The 22,807-nt window shown below is 36.2% G+C and overlaps 1 protein-coding gene across 1 annotated transcript in view; it reads right to left on the minus strand.

Annotated features, from left to right (window-relative positions):
- CPS1 (carbamoyl-phosphate synthase 1) overlaps nucleotides 1-22,807 on the minus strand; it is a 76,973-nt gene that overhangs the window by 49,098 nt on the left and 5,068 nt on the right. Inside the window, exons 4-8 of the mRNA XM_060193971.1 lie at nucleotides 21,610-21,754; nucleotides 19,247-19,457; nucleotides 17,669-17,867; nucleotides 14,554-14,730; nucleotides 10,652-10,770 (exon numbers count right to left, since the gene is read on the minus strand). Coding sequence (XP_060049954.1) covers nucleotides 10,652-10,770; nucleotides 14,554-14,730; nucleotides 17,669-17,867; nucleotides 19,247-19,457; nucleotides 21,610-21,754 — 851 coding nt within the window. The remainder of the gene's footprint in view (nucleotides 1-10,651; nucleotides 10,771-14,553; nucleotides 14,731-17,668; nucleotides 17,868-19,246; nucleotides 19,458-21,609; nucleotides 21,755-22,807) is intronic.

Here is a 22,807-nt window from a genome sequence, read left to right on the forward strand (position 1 = left end):
TCTTGTCTTCAGAGTTCTGGGGAAAACTCTTTAAAGGTTATACTACAAAAACAACAACAACAACAAAAATAACCAAATAGCTGTGATGCTAGCCTTTTCATAATCTCCCATTTCTCTCTACTTAACAGCACAAAATGACAGTCTTAAATTCTAGATGGGGGGGGGGGAATCTCAAAAAATGGACAGACTTTTACACACTCTGCCATAATCTTTGAACAGTTATCACGGTTCAACTTTTCCAGCAGGAAGTCTCTCCTGTGTTCTCTGGTTTATAAACAATGCAAACTTTTCTCCTTTCTCTCTTCAACTTCCAATGTAGATTTTGTGGTGGTGGTGGTGGTGGTGGTGGTTGTTTAAAATTCTACCCTGTCATTGCTGCAACTTCCTCCACTCACACTTAGTCTTCAATAATAAATGATAAAAGGAAATGGAATAAATTCCCCCTTAATGAGGAAATTTTCACCTGGCATAGAGGAGCTGGGGAAATCTATTAACTGAGTGGAGGAATGCCCACAGCATGGCAATTACCAGGGGAACCAGCCAGCACACTTCACACATCCTTTCTTCCACTTGACTGGCTTTTATCTGATCCACCAACTCACAAGTAATACTAAACAAATTTCCCTCCAGATTGCACAAGCTGTAATGTGAAAATGAGCACTCTACTTGGCCTACAATTATGGGATGGGCTTGCAATTTTATTATTATCCTCTTCCAAAAAGTCACCCCAAAGGCAGAAGCTGAGAAAAAAAAAAAGCACTCAAGATCTAATGCTTAATAATGACACCTGCTTTAGTAATAATAATAATAATAATAAATGGAAAATGAGTAAGATCTATGCTCTCTGCAGTGAGACCCCTTGCCAGGCTCACCCCTGAGCTTTACCCTGCATCACTGATTATTTTTGGCATTTTACAAGTTCAAGAGCATGCCACAATCATAATAATGCAGAGGACTTGCATTCTCATCACTTCTCCCAAGGAGATAAATTGCTACCTCTTTCCTTAAAAGAAATGCAAAAGACATATTTCAAAAGCAGCAGTAGTATTTAGGAAAGCAAGGAATACGATTGAGACACTTAGGTAAATATGACTTTTCTGTTTTGTTTTAAAAGCCTTGTGGCTTGTTTCTGTACAGCACTGAGTCTTGAAAAAAAATTAAAGTAAACCTCTATTTTTATCTCTAATGTACAGGGCAAACACACAATACCTATATTCAGGGTTCATATAAAATCTATGTCCGGAAGGAGGCACAGTGGATAAGGTGTTGAACTCTCAAGGGTGAGGTTCCAATTTTATTATAGTACAGGGTAGGTTTATTTGGAAGGTCTGCTTTAAAGCTCCTCAGTCATCTTTGTTTAAATCAAGTCATGTTTGTTGCCAAAGAATAGTTGGCCATGCATCACATATACTGTATCAAGGAGTAAATGTGTACACTTAGTGTGCAGCTTTTTTTACCTTCTTATAACCTATAGTTTTTTTTAATGAATTACTTATTAGTAATAATTAACTGTTTCATTACTCATGAAGCTTCTCCCACCAATAGGTGGGGAAAAGGAACTTGAGAGCTTGTTTGGAGGTTCTAGCAGGGGATCACAGCAGCTACCCTTAACAGAAGACCAGTCCATCTCTATTCCCGGAAGGCCGTCTTCTTCGACTGAGCGCGCAGCTTCAGGAGGGATGCACATGGAGCGTTGAGGGAGGAAGGGGACACCCGCCTAGCCAGCCAGATCAGCTGAGTCAACCCTGGCGATCAATGGGGTGACAGATGTCGCAGCCAGATCGCCCTCACATCCGAAACAGGAGCTTAAAATAGGGTTCTCTGGCACTCCGATGTGTGTACTCTACTGGGTGTGCTACTTACTCCCTGTAAGTAGCATAAATGCACATCAATATACACAGAAGAAAAATTTTGTAGTTATTCACACTAGTGACTAAGATGAAATTGAGTAGCTCACTTTTCAAGCTGCCTAGAGTAAAGGATGCACAATTAAATAAATTCATCAACTGAAAGGTAGGTGGGAAGGTAGAGTAGGGGGCAGTAGGTGTAATGTCAGTATTGTCAGGTTGATACTGATATGATGACTATTAACGTTATCATCATTATATTCACACAGACAAATAGTACCTAATTGCTTATTTCAACCTTACGTAAGCAAATTATCCCCGACCAAAACCTCAAGTCAGGTCCCAGTTATGCAGAAAAAATATTTCATCAGTTTCCCAGCAATCAATCAAATGAAAGGTCAGTGTATGAAGTATTCAGCACAATGCCAAGATATACATACGGCATCAATTCAAAGTCCAGAGGAGGTAGAAACAAAAAGAAGGAATTGGCACAAGACAGAACAAAAGAGGAAAGCAGCACTGCGACGGAGCACGATGAGAAATTAGGCAGAACTCAATTTGGCCCATCATGCATTTCTGGCTTTTGTTGTTGTTTTTTTTCTCTCTCTCTCTCTCTCTCTCTTTTTTTTTTCAGTCTCTTTATTCTTTTGGTTGCATTCTTGTATCCATACACAAAGGTAGAGAGGGCCACCATACTGTGTATTCCCTGCAAATCAAAATTGATTTTCTGGAGCAAATGTGCACTCAGGCATTTACTCTGCAGTCAGAAGGCATGGCCCTGACCTTTTGCTCCCTTTTATACATTACACACTTCATCTCCAAGGACAGACACCGAGGTGTTATGCCCCATAAAGGCATCTCAGGTATGAATTAGAGGTGAACAAATTCTGTGGGTCAGCAAGTGATTATCTAGCTTCTATAATCATGACTCAGGTAGCTCATTTTTGCCTAAACTTAATTTCCATCTTACACATCAGGAGTTTTCGTACATCTGCATTAGCATAAAGGATAAAGCTTATATATTTTATTTAAATAAAAATAAATGTATGGAAATATATATGCGTCAGGCATAGATATGAGGCATTTTTATGTAAGTACATAAAAAAATCTAAACACAAAATCCTCATCCTGACTCTCAGTACCCTTGAAAAATCCGTTTTTGTCTTGTAAAGGTGACTTGCCAGGGCTTTCTCCTACGTTTTCCCCACAAGAGCTCTAGAAAAGGTCAATCTCTTACCATGCTTCTGAACTAAGTGGGGTCAACAATTCAGGCAGGAAAACACGTCACTCACAACTTGACAGCTAGGGCGGAACTGATCTCCAGCTGTCTGATTTAAAAGTCTTAACTCTAAAACGGAGCTTTTGAAAAGAGATAGTGACTCGAACTGAAGGAGGAAGCCCTGGGCTAGATTCCTTCCTTTCCTTTGACTGGTGTGACATAAGGGATGACACATACCTAAGTGTGACTCAGTTTCACCATCCCCAAAAATAGAATGGTAATATTTTCTGCCTGCATTATAACAGAATTGTACTTTAAGATCAACAGAGAAATACAGATCTCTGTAGATCTGTATTTTAGCAGGATGCATCAAAACTGCATCCTGCTAAAAGTTCTTAAAGAAACACTTAGAAGAAGAGAATATTAAGACATTATAGCATTTGGAATTTGTCCTAATGAATTTACAATTTAGTGGAGGTATGCGTACATTAAGTAACTACAGAACCATGGAGTTAAACTGTATGACTCTGTTATATGCACTGAGCAAAGAGAATAATGATATCCACCTCAGTTCACAGGCTTAGCTCCTTCATAGCAAGAGTTTCATTTTATAAGATGTAGAAGAACTATAAATGGAGTAAGTAGGGTTTATTATGATTCATGTAGAACTCATACATACACCTACTTTCTTTTCTTTTTTCATTATTATGTGGGACAGAGAGAAATTGAGAGAGGACAGGCAGATAGAGGGAGAGAAAGACACCTGCAGACCTGCTTCACCACTCTGGAAGCACACGCCTTGTAGGTGGGGCATGGGGGCTTGAACTCCCGTCCTTGTGCTTGGTGACATGTGTGCTTTACCATGTGTGCCGCCTCCCAGGCCTCACTACTTTTTCTTTCTTACTGTATGTTCACTCTATATAAGCGTGCTCCTACTCCAACTTCTCTGTCTTCACATTTAGTGAACTATTTAGTCCTTTCATTCTCTGCTCCCCCTAAGCTATGAAAAGTTGTAGTGTTTCCATTTGTATCTTCTTTTAAATTCTCTCTTCTGTTATTTGCCATAACGTTGGATATATTGTAGGAAAGGCGTTGCCTGTGCTTTCAGAAAGCTCTGAACTCAGTTCCTGCCTCAAACATGCACTGCCTCTGAAATTAGGATTAAAGACGATTTATGTATACTTGGTATATCCTTGACGTTCAAAAATAGCTGACATGCCTAATGAGGGCAGATTAATGACTAACAACTATTCACTAATAGAAGACACTAGACTTAGTCCTATGTCTTGAGTGTAGTAAGGAGCCAGTAAGTATTAATTTCTGAACAGATTGACAAATGCAATTTAATCAAAAGAATAGCTCTTGATAAAGAGAACTATACTTAAGTATATGCAACCTATCATCTTGAAATCAGAAATATTGACATAAGAATCATTTAAGCGTTTTTGCTGTCATCAGATACACGGAAATTCTGAATAGATGAGAAAAACTGGAACTATTTAACACTTACTAATGACTATGCAGAACATGTGTACTATAATAATATACAGAAAATGTATATTGCAGTATTCATTTTATAAATTCGCTCAATGTCATTCTAAAATAATTTTTAAAAAAGCATTCATCTTTCCATGCTGGAATCAAACCCTCGCTCATACATTAAAAATGCATAATTATTTGTCAAAATGATGAAAATAAAAGGTAAATTCAACACATGTGCTCCAAGTCAGATATCTGATGTAAAGCTTTGCATTCTATCTGATCCAATCAACTATTAGTCAAAAATTAATGAAAGTGTATTAAACCACTTAAAAATCATTTAAAAATATTGTCTCTAAATAAGACATAAATCACATATAATATAAAATGGGATTTTGCCATTAGTTAGAGGCATGGAAATTCCCATAGTGATGTTCTTTTTTTTTTCTTTTTTTTTTTTTTGCCTCCAGAGTTATTGCTGGGGCGTGGTGCCTGCACTATGAATCCACTGCTCCTGGAGGCCAATTCTTCCCATTTGTGTTGCCCTTGTTGTTGTTAGTATTGTTATTGTTGTTATTGCTATTGTTGGATAGGACAAGAGAAATTGAGAGAGGAGGGGAAGACAGAAAGGAGGAGAGAGAGAGAGACACCTACAGACCTGCTTCACCACTGCTTGCAAAGTGACCCCCTTGCAGGTGGGGAGCCACAGGCTCGAACTGGGATCCTTAAAGCTGTTCCTTGAGCTTGGCACCATGTGCACTTTATCCACTGTGCTGCCACCCAGTCACCTGATATTCATCCTTTACAAATAATAAATAATTTTTAATGAAATCCCTAATTTTCAGTTTTCTTGAAGGTTTATTAGATAACTGGATTAGGACATGAAGGCTAAGATCGCATAATGGTAATATGCAGTCATGGATCATTGAGTTTTCCTGCAGAATTAACCACTGTACAAGTCGGGCGGCAGCACAAAGCACAAGGATTGGCATAAGGATCCCAGTTCGAGCCCCTCGCTCCCCACCTGCAGGGGAGTTGCTTCATAGGCAGTGAAGCAGGTCTGCAGGTGTCTATCTTTATCTCCTCCTCTCTGTCTTCCCTTCCTCTCTCCATTTCTCTCTGTCCTATCCAACAATGACAACAATAATAATTATAACAATAAAAAAACAAGGGTAACAAAATAAATTTATTAAAAAGAGAATTAGCCACTGTACACACAGTATATATTAATCTAGATTCATGGTCACAAATAAAGTGACAAGTGGGTTTTTTTTTCTTTACTAGGATGAAACAGAGACTTAGAAACACACTTTGATTTGTAGTGATGTCAGAGGTCATAGCCTATTTTTCATACATCATATCAATGGGCTCATCCCACCAAAGTGTCCAAACACTTCTGTTCCATTTTATTTTATTATTTATTTATTTATTATTGGATAGAGATAGAAATTGAGAGGGAAGGGGGTGTCAGAAAGGGAAAGAGACACTCGCAGCCCTACTTCACCACTCATGAAGCTTTCCCTCAGCAGGTTGGGACCAGGGGCTTAAAACTAGGTCCTTGCACAATATTATGTGTGTGCTTAACCAGCTGCACCACCATCTGGCCCCACCGTTCCCATTTTACATTCAAAATAATAAATAACCACACACTTATATCTCTGAATGTCTACAGACTAGAATGGGAAAGACAATAAGTGATATCATCATCATGTGTCATGAAATCATAATTTACTATATGTCATCAATAAGGGCACATATATATATATATATATATATATATATATATATCTTCTCACTCAAATTACTTCTATATTTAACTTATGATTAGGCTAAAGTCAAATGTAGTTGACTTTTTCATCAGCAAATATAAATGATTATCATAAAGTTAAGTATTGGACATTCATCTTTGTCATACCTAAGTTTTAACAACTTTCAGAAGACTCTTTAAAAAAAAACTTCCATCAAAGATAAGCACAAAGCATTCTTGTCTGGTTTTGTCATGCCTTGTGAGCAAGTTAAATAAAAAAGTCAAAAGAAACTAAGATGTGTAGGAGAGGACATTCAGAGGGAGTGTTCCAGCTAAGGTGACACCTGCAGTATTACATCTGCCAGAAGTTTGTGGCTGCAGGGAAATGGCCAACTTAACTGAGTTCAATTTAGCACCTGAATGCCCAAGTAGAGCTCACTAGCCTTGCCTTAGATTGTTTTTCTGAGAAGCAGGGACAACTATGATTTCTCAACACTCATCAATAGTTATAGTTTATCATATTGATGGTAGTGATGCTCAGATGAAAACGGAAACCATTAGAAAGTATACTTAATGCTTTAAAAAGAAACTACATAGACTATATAATAATTGGCACTGAGAGGGGGGAAAAGGGTATTAATGTCATAATTTAAAGAGTGAAATATATAGACTATTGGGCAAAAGCAAAGTCTGAGTATTTTGCACATTTATATATAGTAAACAAAGTTTATATCAATAATAACCAAACAGACCCAAAGATTAGCTTTCTCTACTTTCATGATCTAAACTGCATCACAACGGTCCTATTCCCTACTGTTGAACATGAAAAATGGATTGAAGAAGGTTGCTTCTAAGCAATCATCCACAATGTTACTCACGTAAATAACAACGTTGAGCAGACAAAACCAGAGAACAAAAAGGACTATTCCAGGAAAAATGCCCAAATTGAATGAGATGTAAAGGAACAGGCAAGCATCATAAATGGGAGAAACCTTCCATTTGGTAATTTAACATGGCACAACACAAGCAGATGGGCTGTCTTCTTTAAGCTAGTCACTTGAATCACATATTCAAAACTTAATGCAACTTAGACATAGTCAGTAAAAGAGTAAAAACATCTATGTTAGGCACGTTCAGTAAAAATCTCTGAACCAGAAATACACAATAAACTTAAGGCATCAACACACGGAAGTGAAAAGAACTAAAAGTAGATACAAGCAGAAGATAAGCAGATGCTCACCACTGTCAATCATCCTTCTCGCTTTTTTTTTCCTTGTCTGTTCGTGTCAGACTGTTGAAAGCATTGTCTTTCAATCTAAAATTCGAATCCAACTTGACATGAATAAGATGTCTAGGGGAATAATTCTAAAATAGAACTATTCCTGAAATAGTTCTCGCTCACAAGGAAGTATCATTGTAGCATATTTCCTTCTTTGTTTATATCATGAATTCAAATACTCTGGTCTACCATTTAGCACCTCAAGGCACTTGCTTTTGTAAAAAATTAAGTTAGCGAGATTCTTCACATTTTTCCATTAATTACCACTATAGTGGAGACGTGTCATATTGCTGGATCTATAGTGACAAGACTTACAGCCATTTACTGAATACTGTTACTATTTTAAAATATCTGCTATATGTAATTTTAATTCTTCAAGTTATAATATGTGGATCAAAAATTAAGTATTCTAGTTCTGGAGTTCTATTCAGATTTTATCTCAATTATCTCAATTCTGCCACTTATTAAAAATGTTCTATCAAATGATTTATTAAATATCTTAGTGACACTTCAAAGTCTATAAATTAAGGGTAATTAACAAGTCTCTTGCTTTGTAGTAACTATTAAATGAAATAATGTGCTTAAAACCATGCCTGATCTGTGGTCAATTAATATATATATATTATCTAATAGCAAGTGTTCATGATTATTTTATTAAATCAAAATTCAACTCTCTACATTATCAGTTTAAAAAAACTTATCTATAAATAGATAAATAAACAAATGCATTCAAATATACATAGGTATCTATCATCTGGATCCACATCGAGAATCAATCTTTCCATCACTGGAACATCTAGATCTTGAGAAAGATCTCAAATAAAAAAGAATAAAAAAAAAACATTTTTAAATGTTTTTTCAAACTTGAAATACATAATCCAGACTATAATGTTAATAGTTATAAAGCTGCTATTCTTTGGATCAGTATAGGCCCTAGTGGTTAAGCCCTGCTGGATATTTAGAAGCTGACAAAAAGTCAGACACTGCAATCCAGGTTAATAAAACATATTAAGACAATGAAGCTCAAGTTCTACACTGCAATCCAGATTAATAAGACATATTAAGACAAGGAAGCTCAAGTTCTAACAGTTAGCATGCCATCAACTGAACCATACTTCAGCTCCAGATCTATGTATCACAGAATGATAGTAACAGATAGTACTGGTGGCCATCTGTTTTCATTTTATCTAAGACTTCTAAATAACAATAATTGTTAAAATTGGTGTGTGTGTATCAGTGATTCTCCAAGTGGAAATAAATCGAACAGTAAAGTGTTGTTCAGATAATAGAGTTCAGGTCTTATCTTTGCTTGTACATTTGTTGAATTCTCTAAACAAGCTAAATAAGGAATAATTTTATGTATTATACTTAAGTTCCTAATACTAAAGTATTTTAAGCATAATACTATGAATGGTAGGAATATCTCAATATACAGGTATATTTAGAGAAATAGACAGCAAAAACATCAATTTATCAGCAAGTAAATGCTTCAGAATGTGGAAGTCAGAATAAATCAGTTTGTGATTGATAACAGTGAGTTGTTCTAATCCTCCAAGGATCTTTATTTTTTCTATCAATACACTCTTATTCCTGCTTAGTGTAAATTTTAAGCTGCCTTTTAGCTGTAATAAAAACACTCAATTAAAATACTAAATTTGTCCCAGAATCAAAATATATATTAAGAGGAAATCTGAATCACAATAGCAACTGCTCTTTTTCACCCTAGGTCTCTGCCACTACAATCGAAGTAGCACAAGTTTCTAGCACCCTCCTGTGGTTTCCTTGGAGTAGTTTTGTAGGTATTTGAAATCTGTTGTCTGAAACCACAACACAGTTGAACAGACTATAATTCAACTTGGAAATTCTGCTGGCATCATACACCAAGAAGAAAAACCACAAGTCAGCAAAATTCCAAGATTAATGTATAGCCTCAATTCTTCACTATTCTGCTATTTTTCATCTTACGGAGTCATTAGAAAGGATGACTTAGAAGCAACTATAGCTAGCTTCATTTTGGCAGATTTGTTAACAGGTGACTGTTAAACAGATGACTTAAAATCTGATTTTGCTCAAAACAGAAAGCAAGTGCTCTTCCCCATTGTATATATACATCATGGTTGGGTAAACACAGTAACCCAATTAATGTCCTAGTTGCTAGAGAGCTAAGAAGTCAAAGATTAGAGGTATTATCCACAGCAACAGTTAAGTAATTATTTTTCTATAATTTCTTATATTATTTGAGAATATTTTGTGCAATCAGAATGTTTGCCTTCTCTAAACATATGCACAGGCTCCTAAATGAGACTATTTTCCTCTAGTAATTCATTGTCACCCCTTTTTAAAAGGAAAAAGATCGAGATAGGTCGTAGTCTCTTCTTTGATTATCAAAGGTATGTGTTTAAATCCTATCGTGATTTCATAAAGAGGTATCCGACAAATGATCTTTCCATGAAAATAAAAAGACTTTCGAGCACTGACATAATCAGAATATTCTGAACATGAAATGAAATTTTAAAAATAATTGGCCATGAAGGAAATAAAAATGCAAATTAGGAAGAGGTAAAGAGTCTATTAACAGAAACTTGAATGTGGCTTATTTGTATGCTGAACTGAAAATTTAGTGTTAAAAAAGTATCAGTAGAATGCATGATGAATACATTTGCTCATAAATATGTGATAGCAATTAATAGATTAATATTAAAAAGAGAGATTTCATAACTTAAAAACTTACTACTCATTTAATTATTAAATCAATGAAACTTGAAACGAGGTAATATTTTGTAGTTAAATAGCACATGGATTTATAAATGTACACTGATTTTCATAATTCGAAAGACCTAATAAAATCACTCGTGTTGGGTGTCAAGTTTGGAGGCATATTTAAATATTTTAAATATTAGCTTACATTTTAAAAGGTACACATACAAAAATTGTCATTGTTTTTCAGGCAATTATTTATTTTATCCTATCTTAGCATTTTTTACTTCACTGAAGCAGAATTTTGGCACAATACTTCACATATAAGAGGAATTACATTCAAAATCGTCATAGTTTATCTCTGGATTGAATTAGTGCCTTACCTGTTGAGTCCTTTCAGTGTCTTCTCCATGTTTATAACGTCACGCATCTTATACAAAAACCACTTGTCAATGGATGACAGCTTCATAATTTCATCAAGGCTCATATTATCTTCCAAAGCCTGCCCAAAAGACAAGGGACAGTACAGTCTCTGTGGCAAAGTTTTTGTAAATCTCTTATCTGTTTGAAAGTATTTAGCAAGACATCCCTCTCCATGTTATGTAGAACCTGAGGTCATAGACTTATACTTCAGACATGACATTGATAACATGTAATTGATGTTTCTCCCTGTAAGTCTGAAGATGCTATCAACTATGCCCATGAATGGTTTATAGGGTAAATGCATTGAGTCATTCAGAGAATTCTGGGCTCAGAAAAATCCCTAAGTTTTTGCCACCTTTTTATATGACCATGTTACCAATGGGATCCTATATTTAACACATATCTTTACTTCTTCTTTTTAAGGATGTGTATGTTTGGGGGTGGGACATAAGGGTGAAAGAAGCAGCACAACATTGATCCACCATCTGTATGTGGGACTCCCCTCAGTGTTGTAGTACTGCTAGGGGCTATTGGAGTTGAAACCCACAACACTCTGCAGTAAAGCAGGTGTCCTACCAAATGAGCTATCTCCCAAGTCTAGTGGATTTCTTTAAAATAAAGAGAAATCTCCTAACTCCACAAGTTAGCCAGAATTTTATTTGAAAAAATAAAAAAATTAAAATAATGCTGATTCAACTTGCTTTTATATGAAGTTATATCAGGATTAGCAAATATATTCTTATCACCTAGCATTCCACCTCTACACAAAAGAGTCAGTGAGAGTGTCTGGATCAAGTCGGACTTGGCCTTATTTCTCTAGGATGTTTCCTCAGAAAGAATTTCAAACAAAATTTATTTTGAAACAGTTCTATGACATCTGTACTAGTACAGGCATTTTGTATAACTCTTGTATATTCCAAAACAATATATTAATAACATCTGTTCTGATAGGCAGCTCAATCATTTTTTCAAGCTTACTTTAGTGATTTCTCAGGAGCAAAATTACAACTAGGGGTCATTAAGCTGAGCAAAAAAAAAAAAAAAAAAAGAGGGGCAATTTAAAAGAGATAAACCTTCAAAGACAAAATTTTCATATTCAAAAGATGTCTGCTCCTATTCCTCACTATATATCTAATAAAATAGGAATTGGGCATTATTCCAAGACAATATATTTTAGAATGGTACGTTATATTTCTGCATCCCATTAAAATGTATGTATTATTATCTCTACTACTTGACAACCCAGGAAGTTGAGTATTTTGAAAATTTTATTTCTAGAATCAGAAATACCATGACTGTAAATGTTGAGATAAAGCACACTCATAGCACTACTGTGGAGAGTGAAGTAACATCTAACAAGAATAACTAAGGGCATATTCAATTCTCTGGTTCATTTCTATTTCTTTGTTTAATTCTCCATGTAATTATGACCAAGTCCCTAAGAATTTGATAGTTCATCTTTTGTAAGTGATTAAAGGCACAATTGTTTGTTGGCCAACAACAAGCGGAAAATACCGTATTGATTGACGCTTTTGACTGGACAAAGGAAACTTTCACACACTATAAACTCCCTGAAATGGAAGGGGCACTTAGCAGCCTGTAGTCATTTCACTCTGAAGAAGAACAACTAGTGTCACATCCACAGTTTCAAATAGAAAGCAAGATCCTGCAAGCCTTAGCACTTCATCTTCCAACACTACAACTTTGCCATCTCACAGGATTGCAATGAAGTTCATAATGTCCTCCATCTAAGTTTGTGGCTATTTTAATATTTACCAAACTCAAAACATTGCCATTTAATCTCCCTAATCAAAAGACATGATGATTCACTTATCCTAAATAAGACAGCTGCAAAATCAGAACTCAGAGCAATTTTCCCTTTTCTAAGAATTACAAAAGCGAACAAAGATTTACACACTCCCTTCATTCTTTTTCCCCTTCAGCCCTCTACAGCCCTTTATACTCTCAAAATCACCAGTTTCCTGCTTGCTGTGGAAATGAACAGTAATGATGACCTCTAACCAACAGAAATTGGGTCCCTTTCCTAACACTCAGGCAGACAATAATTTATACTTCAGATTCCAAAACCCTTGTTTGAACATACAAGAGAGACTGTCCTCATTTTTCCTCGACTCCTCATGCTATTTAAGTCTGTTAAGAAGAAAAAGAAATTTACTTGAGTTTTACCACCTCACTGAGAACTAAGGAATACATATTTTTTAATATCTATCTCAAAATGACAGAAGAATGAGGGCTAGACTTTAAAAAATATTATCCTTTGGGAAGCAATTACATGTACATATTTATATGCATGAATGTCATGAATTATTTTTAAAAATAAGATAGAAAAAGGAACAATAATCAAGGTAACCTTCCAGAATATCTACCTACTACTACATTCTCCACCACCAAAAATGAGTTATTTCTAATAATTTATTATTTTTTATTTATTTTAATCTTTTTATTATTGGAGAGAAATTGAGAGGGAAGGAGGTGATCGAGAGAAAAAGACAGAGAGACACCTACAGCCCTGCATCACCACTCATGAAGCTTTACCCCTGCAGGCACTGTAATGTGTGCACCTAACCAGGTATGCCACCGCCTGGCCCCCCAAAACAATTTTCTAAATCATAAAACTCAACATGGAGAGGCTACCATCAAAAGATATTAGTACCTCCCATAATTACAATGGAAATTAGAGATTCTGCATGGTTTATGGCAGCAAATTCAAGGGCTCTGAAGGAGGAACGTGGGTGGGCTTGATGGCACCTGAAGTGGAAAGGTGAGTTGGTGGAGGGTGTCTTATGCTGACACCTGTCACAGGGAGATGTGATACTATACACTGTGACAACCACAGTCACAACCACATTCCCCAATAAAGTAGTCTGTTCAAAATAAAAAGAAGTCATAAAGCTAAAGATTATATACAGTGAAACTCTTCAATTTTTTAGAATTCGAAAAAAAAATGGACACAAAAGTTTCAGTGTGTTCAAAACAACTAACAGCAACTTTTTTCATTGGTACAAAGGCAAACTGCAAAATTCTTTTTAAAGATAAAATTCATATTTTCATCAACTGATCCCACAAGCATACAAATGATCAGCAGGGCTTTCTGTAGCTCCAGTGTGGTTAGGGACTATTGAAGGATTAATGCCTGAGCTTCCTTAAATGTCAAAAAGTCATTCAGGGATTTCTGACCAGACAGATTGCAGCTGCCCAAATCACCTTTTATAAAATCACATGAGCTGAAACTTCACAACTAAGTACAATAAACATGAAGAGAGATTAATATGACATTTAATTTGCATAAAGGGAAGCTAGTGGGTAGAAGTGAGAAATATGGAGGAGGTGCTAACAATAAAAGTTACATAATACCATCCTCAAAAAAAAATATATCCTCATGGAAATTCATTGCAGTCTGTTGATGTTATCTAACACACACACAATAAACAAACAAACAAATAAATAAATATTGCTCTAAGGTCTTAGGTGATATCATTTTGTGTAACTTTCGATCTAAAATACAATTTTATACATTATCAAAGCATAAGTATTGAGAGGGATAGAAATGACAAACCAATGTTAGAACATTTAAATAAGAATATTGATACTGCATTTAATGAAATAGAGAAATATCTTTGATACATGGTTATCTTGCAAAACAAAATGTGTCCTTAAATTCGTGCCTATAGTTAAATAGAAAGGGTAATGTTTCATGAATAGTGGAATAAATTGACATTCATATAAGCCCATAGAATACTGAAGAGAATTAGATTTTTTTTCAGAAATTCCTGAATGCATGACCACTTATGAGTAAACCTTGAAAACTAAAAGTAGCTCTAGACCCTTTGTCCCATCTTACCTTGGCAATGGCATAGATGCGGGTGCTGGATGGGTCAGATAATTCTCTTCTGATATCTAGGTTGGATGCCCATTCTTTGTTCATTGGAAGTCGGGAAGTGAAGCCATCAATAGATGGATGGCACATACGTAAAGCTTTCTGGAAACTCTCTTCAAAGGTGCGACCAATAGCCATGACCTGTAAAGGACATTTAAGAGCTCATACTTAGAGAACTAGTTCATCTATCTTTAAGTTATAACAAAACTAGAAGTAGAATTTTTGATCATAAAAGAATTAGGAACAAAATACAAATTGGATGGACATGATTTGCACTATAGGTGTTACTTTTCTTTCTCTCTAGTTTTCTTTTTTCTTTCTCTTTTTTTTAGCAGAGCACTGCTCAGCTCTGGCTTATGGTGGTATGGGGGATTGAACCTGGGACTTTGGAGCCTCAGGCAAGAGAGTCTCTTTGCATAACCATCATGCTATCTACCACCACCAATCTCTTTCCTTTTCAGCAGAGATGCAATGAGTCTTTAGCATTTGCCTTTTACCACTGAGAATATCTAACTATATTTTCTGATGTTTATGAAGAAACCACCTATATTATTCTGGATTACTGTATTAAAAATAAGGACCCCGTGGTCAGAGCATACAGACCTTCCCTTGACAAGACCTCTCTTTTGTACAGATGTCCCAGGTGTCCTTTCGCACTTTACATTTTGTATTAATTTAGCATTTCTTTAGTATTAATAGAACATTTTTTCTTTCTTTACCAGGGCACTGCTCAGCTTTGCTTTATGATAGTGTGGGGAACTGGACCTAGAACTTTGGAGCCTTGGGCATGGGAGTTTCTTTGCATAACCATCATGCTTTCTACCCCCCTGGTCCCTATTAACAGAACCTTAAGAACCATAATAAATACTGAAAGATAGAGATTGTGAATATAGGTGGAGATTAAAGTCTCCATGACAAATTTGTTATGTACTCCTCCAAGTTTTACTGCCAACTGTACAATAATCAATTGAAAAAGCCATTTAGTTTGGTGATTCAGTTTGGACAAGTTACAATTCAGAACTAAACTTAAATTGACCTTGATGCCTACCCAGTTACTTTCAGTCAATAAACACTTTGAATTTTTCCATGGAATAACAGACAGCTGTGCATGTTGGGTCTCCTGTTTAAAATAATAACAGTTGCAATGCTTCCTTCCAAAAGGTCTGTGATTCCCCAAATAGACCCAAATTCCCACTAATGTCAGCTTAGTAAATCTTCATGTTGATGATGTGGTGATGTACATGCTCAAAGGTCACTAAAGCCAAAGAGATAACCTTTCACATTGCTCCAAATTTAATTAGAAGTAAGGGAAGTTTCTGAAGAGCAGGGGTAGGAAAAATATTAGCCCAATTCAGGTATAAGCAATTTTTTATGCACAGTAGTATTTGAAAAGCTAGACAACAGGGAGCTGGGCAGTGGCACATCTGGTTAAGCACATATATTACCAAAAGCCAAGGACTAGGGTTCGAGCCCCCACTCCCTACCTGCAGGGAGGTCTGCTTCACAAGCAGGAAGCAGGTCTGCAGGTGTCTATCTCTCCCTCTTTCTATATCCCCATCCTCTCTCAATTTTTCTCTGTCTTATATAATGAAAAATAGGGAAAAAAAAAAAAAGGAAAAATAATCACTGGGATTTGTAGTGCCAGCACCATGCTCCAGCAATAACCCTGGTGGCAATAATAAAAAGAAAATTAAAATTAAATTAAATTTAAATTATAATTAAAAGTTCTAATAAAAAGACCACAAAATTATCTTATTTTTAGAAATGATACTTCTTATAAAATGTATATATATATATATATATGTGTGTGTGTGTGTGTGTGTGTGTGTGTGTGTGTGTGTGTGTGTGTTATTTGGCAGGAACACTGCCAATACAACTTTTCATAATATTTGAATACAATTGACAATTCTTTTGTTCACAGAAAAATCATAGCAGAAAATATAAGATATAAAACAACTAAAAAGGAAATAATATGACTATTCAGCATTTTGTAACTAAAAAGGCATTTTATTTTAAAAGGTCAAGTTGTTCCTTATCTGTCATTATTCTACAATTCTCCATTACTATCTCAGAAATACAATAAAGGAAAATAGTAATAATTCTGCCTCTTTACTGTGGGAATATGACCAGTAAAATGTCTTTTTTTTTTCTCCTTTTCCCTGTATTGGTGATACTTTTTTTTTTTGTCATTAGTGACAAGGATTTCTGAAATGATTAGTCTTAGTTTAAGCTGTGATCTTTGTCAGGAAATAGAGGCCAACATAAATCACTACATCATAATAGATGGTGGTACAGAGACAGTGATGAGATAAAGTAATATGCTGCTGGCTGAGGAGCTAGCTCAGCTGATAATGCACAGTATCAGCACATGCAGAGGCTCCCAGTCCTGTCTCCAGTGTCATGTGTACTGGAGGCACTTGCTCTGGTTTCTATTGCTCTCAGATAAAACTTTGCTCAAATGATTTAGATAGTAAAAATTCGTTTACGTATTAAACAACTAAAAAACATCAAAAGCATGATGACAGAGTAGTATGTGTTTTCCCTGTATGTGTATTTATTATAAACAACCATATCTGAATTCTCTTTTTGAACAGAAGCTCTTAGAATTGACTAAATAGAGGGTCAGGTAGTAGTGCAGCAGGTTAAGTGCACCCTGGTTTGAGCCCCAGGCTCCCCACCTGCAGGGAGGGGGTCGCTTCACAGGCGGTGAAGCAGGTCTGCAGGGGTCTTATCTTTCTCTCCCTCTCTCTGTCTTCACCTCCTCTCTCCACTTCTCTCTGTCCTAGTCAACAACGACGACATCAATAACAACAATAATAACTACAACAATAAAAAACAATAAGGGCAACAAAAGGGGAAAAAATAATATATTTTTTAAAATCTTAAAAAAAAAAAAAGAATTGACTAAATATCCATGTAACAAGTGACTTACATTAGCCCCATAGTGGGAAGAGATTGAAACATTAAAAGGAAGTGAAGTCCTTATAAATCCTGTATTTCATATTTTCTTTCACATTTGGTTCTGTTTATATATTTAGAATTCACACATATTCTGAACCCAGCATCCATCAAGACTCACCTCTCCGACACTTTTCATAGAGCTGCCAATTCGGCTGGTTGTTCCATGAAAACGATCAAGATCCCAACGAGGAATTTTGGTAACCATGTAATCCAAGCTAGGCTCAAAGCAGGCTGATGTCTTCCCTGAAACAACATTCTTGATTTCTGGAAGTGGGATTCCCAGGGCAATCTTTGCAGCAATGAATGCCAATGGGTAACTATAAAGGGAAGATACAATTTTACCTTTCATTCAAAAGTGTTAAAAACAACTCCAAACATACATTTTTCTTACCTAGAAGTTTTAATATTATATACTTGTATGCAAAGTAAACCTGGCTCTCTGCTCTGTGAATCTTTCATAGTCACTTCTACTATCATGTGAGTCATGATAAAACAGAAAGGCACAGACTACAAAAGACTTCTTCTCTATGTCAAATAAACACAGACACAACTCCTAAACTTCATCTCTTCAATCTGGTATCAGTAACTTTCTTGATAAACAAAACACTCACAGCCCTAAAATAAGAACTGCCAAGTATTCTTTTTAAGAACTACACATATATCCCACACACATAAGTTTGTGCCTAAGAAAACTATAGAGTTTTAACTAATGCTATGGAAGAGGTCATGGTCAGAAAATATAAACTTCTCAAATTTAAGTCTTTACTCCATTTCCAAATTATCTCTGAAATAATTTCTGCTGAGCACCTTAAAAAAAACCAACCATCTGGAAATTTGGCTCTCTCCTCTGAGTTATTATTTGTGGAACCTGTGTTTCGAGAAACTAAGTAGAAGAATTACATACTGATCATTTAGTACAACTCCACATCTAACACATGAGTCAAAGTATAGAGATAATTTAAATGATGTGCTCAAAGTCACACAGTTAGTGAGAGCTCCAAAGTCCAGGTCTCCCGATTTGCTTATGGCTGGGTGCTTTCCACGTCTCAGTACAGCATGGTGCAACTGCATACAGCATCTTTAGAGGTATGTATTTGCTTACTTAATAACCATGTAATTTGTCAAGCACTAAATGTATTACACAAAGCAAAAGCTATTAATAAATTTCCCTCCAAATATGCTTATTAGCACTTGTTATGTGAATAGCAACTTTTATTTGTATGGTTTTAATATTCACCTACAGAAAAACCCTACATTGTTCAGTCTTACAGAATTTTATTTTTTAACAAGGCAGGCACGTCACATGCCTGAATTGAACAAGCTATCTTACTTGACTAGCACTCGCTCTATACCTGAAAGAGCCAGTTTAAAACTAAAATCAAGGATTAATTTGCACTTTTTAACAGCATCTGCAAAGTGCAATTAAGAAGCAGATTTTTTGCAGTCTGCTTTGACCACCCAGATTTGATTAGTTTATGATTAGCCAGCAAACAAAGCCAGCTAGCAATACCATTTGCCTCAATCTGGCAGCAAGCTCATTAATAACTATGTCCTTAGGGTCCTAAATGATTTGAAGCCAGCATACAGAAATAGGGACTAGAGTTTGGAAATGCAGCACAGTTTTCCAATAGCTATCAATTTTCCAACCCTGTCTACAGAGTATCTGCAGATCCATAGTCAATCATTCTCATCTTACCCAGTGGCCTTTGAAGCTAGGGCAGAGCTTCGAGACAGTCTGGCATTCACTTCAATAATGCAGTATTCCATTGAGGTAGGATGAAGGGCAAATTGGATGTTGCATTCACCCACAATGCCCAAGTGGCGAACCACATTGATTGAAGTTTGTCTCAGCATCTGAAACTCTGCATTGGAGAGTGTCTGGGCAGGGGCCACGACGACTGAATCACCTGTATAGGAAAGAAAAATGCATTCTTGGGTGACGTTTCTAAATAGCTAATCCTAGTAATGTGGCACTCCATTTGTGTGATACAGACACAAAATGGTATAGAAGCTTGTTGAATTATGCTGACTTGTATAAGGCACATCAAGGTGTTATTCTTCCTGATTCATGTTATACCTGTATTACTCGATACACACTATTTATACACACTATTTATAGAAATCCCCTCAAGGCTAGAGTGCTAGTGAAGCAGGAAAACACATGACATTCACATGAGAGGTCCAAGAACCACTAACAGCCATTGCTGAAAGAGTGCTCCATTCAAAAGAAAAAGAAAAAAATAGTAACATTTTCTTTTCTTTTCTTTTTCTTTTTTCTTTTTTTCTCTTTTTTTTTTTTTTTTTTTTGCCCTCAGGGTTATTGCTGGGGCTTGGTGCTTTCACTATGAATCCACTGCTCCTGGAGGCCATTTCTTCCCTTTTGTTGCCCTTGTTGTTTATCGTTGTTATTGTGACTATTATTGTTGTTATTGCTGTCACTGCTGTTGGATAGGATGGAGAGAAATGGAGAGAAGTGGGGTACACAGAGACGGGGAGAGAAAGTTAGACACCTGCAGACCTACTTCACTGCTTGTGAAGTGACTCCCCTGCAGGTGGGGAGCTGGGGGCTCGAACCAGGATCCTCACACAGGTCCTTGTACTTTGCACCATGTGCGCACCCCACTGCGCTACCACCGGCCCCCAAAATAATAACATTTTCTATGTCTATCTAGCTACCAAAATTTCAGTCAAGGACTGCTTGGTGGTACAACTGCTTGAGCTTTACACATTACAGTATGCAAGGACGTCTTGATCTCCACCTGCAGGAGGAAAGCTTCACAAATGGTGAAGCTGTGCTGTAGATGTTTCTCTTTCTCCTTCTTTATCCCCCCATTTCCTTTCAATTTCTCTCTATCTCTACCCAAATAAGTAAAATAAATAAAACATTCCAGTTACATATTTACTGACTAAACATTAATTTATTCAGTTTTCTCGTCTCTTTATATCAAATAACCTTTCTCTCAAGGACTTCCTTCCACAGAACATTGGTCTCTTCTCCCAGACTGGCTAATTTGTCTGCTTTCTGTCTCTACCCTTCCTATCCCCATTTATCTTCAGTCTCAGACTTATAGCACCATCCCTCCTGTCTATAAACATATACAAACCTCTACAAGCTCACAATTATTCTCCCCCAATATTAACAATCACAAGAATCTTCTCCTTCATTCTTTGCATGACTAAGTTTCTTGAAAGTTTACCAGTAACATTTATCACTCGTCCCATATAATTCTTCTCACTATGAATCACATAGTCGATTTTGTACTAAAACCGTTTTCTTGGATATTCCAAAAGACAAGTGAAATCCTCAGTCTGGACCTTTCACAGCATTTGATGGAGACCAAGCCAAAGTTCTTTAATATTGTTCAGTATCCAGTGACTTATTGAGTGCTACCCTATGTTCTTCCCAAGCACTTCCTCCTTTTTTCTTTAACACTGACCCTTCCTTTCTTCCTGCCCCATCATTTTAAATGTTTCCTGAGATGTAATCCTATTGTTGTTTCTCCCTTTACATACTCATCTGTTCTTCCAGCTTCAGTTATTTCCATCATACCAATGACTTCCACTGCATGTATCAGAGGCTCAGTATCTTAAAATCTCACTCCACATGTTTAACTCCTGTTTCTGAAACTTCCAAGTACACCTAAAATCCAGTATTTCTAAGACCTAAAGTGTCTTCTTCTGACTACTTTCCCCTTTCTGAGTAACCTATTGCTGTCACATATGATATTTTCTAATCGACATAGTGACTAATACTCTTGTCTCTTTTAAATTCTCTTCTACACTCTTCTTAAGGTCAATCCCTCTAGATTTTACCTTCACTAAATCTCTTATTTTGTCCCTTTCTCCAAAAAAATGAGAATACGTATACATTATTCATAGAGCTTTTGTGAGAATCAAATTAAATGTGAGAACCTTTTCATTGCTATAAAATATATGTGTAAAACTTACACTAGCTTGTCAAGGAAGTCAATTTTTTAAAGAACTTTGTAAAAACAGGCATGGACCACCAAAGATGTGATCAGAAGTCATTATTATACTTCTTGAAGATTCTCTGCGTACCTGTGTGAACACCCATGGCGTCAACATTTTCCATGTTACAGACTGTGACACAATTGTCATCGGCATCTCGAACTACTTCATATTCAATTTCTTTCCAACCTGTCACTGACCTCTCCACCAGAATCTGGGGTGTCATAGCGAAGGCCTAGATATTGGTGACAAAAAGGTGTTACAGAATAAGAAAGGGCAGTGGCTTATATATGATGTCCTTTCCTAAAGCAGCTCAGTACTGAAATCTCAAACCCAGTCTCCATCTTCCCCCTCTGTTCCAGAAGGCACAATGTGTCAGAAAATCAATGAGGTAGTGGGAATAGCATCCTATAGTGAATATGCTTGATTTACATTACGGAGGTTTGCCATTCAGAGTGCTGATATGACATTAAATCAAACTAATTTAGGAAAAAGAGAAAATAATTGAGCAATCAGGCAGAGGGAAATGAAATTATTTCAGCATCCAGGCTTCTGTGAAACCAGAAAATGTGGTAAGTGTGAATAAATAGGGGAAAATAAGTCTAAAGACTCTGGCTTTTTCTAAAATAGCTGAGGGTGCTTTGTATAGTGACATGCACAATGAAAGTCAGTTGAGGTTGATGAGAAGAAAGGAGATGATAGTTGTAAACAGTTAGCCAAGATGGCATAGGAAACTTGGGAATTAGAAGAATCATTTGTGATTATTATTATGGCTAATCACTGCCTAAGTGCCTAAATACTCTGAGCCATATATCATGTATGCCTGATTAAACAAATATGAGTGAGTATAATTGTCATTTCATATTTACTGAGTTCCCACCAGCGGGTAGCAAACTCAACCCAAACACAAAAGAAGCAGTCTCTGACCAGAGGTCATTTAGTGGCTGAGAATCCCAGACTGAAATGTCATTTTGTTTCCTATTCATTTGATTTACAGTGGCAGTGAAAGAAAGAGAAGGCAACTGGAAAAAAAAATAGTTTGATTTTTTTTTAATTATCAGCAGCCCTGTAATGAAATAATAATTCAGTGTGCTTTTTCCATAATTTGTCTCAAACCTATTTTTTAAGCCTCAGTCAATAGGAAAGGTTCCACATGTAACTAAAAATATAACACAGTTGCCTCACAGCTGCCCATGATGAGGTTTTCAAAGTGGTTTGCAGTCTGTAGACAATATTAACAAATTAATAATGACTAATTTGTCATTAGGATTGCCTGCTAAAAATGGAA

Source organism: Erinaceus europaeus, chromosome 7 (genome assembly GCF_950295315.1).
Source record: "Erinaceus europaeus chromosome 7, mEriEur2.1, whole genome shotgun sequence".
NCBI classification, from domain to species: Eukaryota; Metazoa; Chordata; class Mammalia; order Eulipotyphla; family Erinaceidae; genus Erinaceus; species Erinaceus europaeus.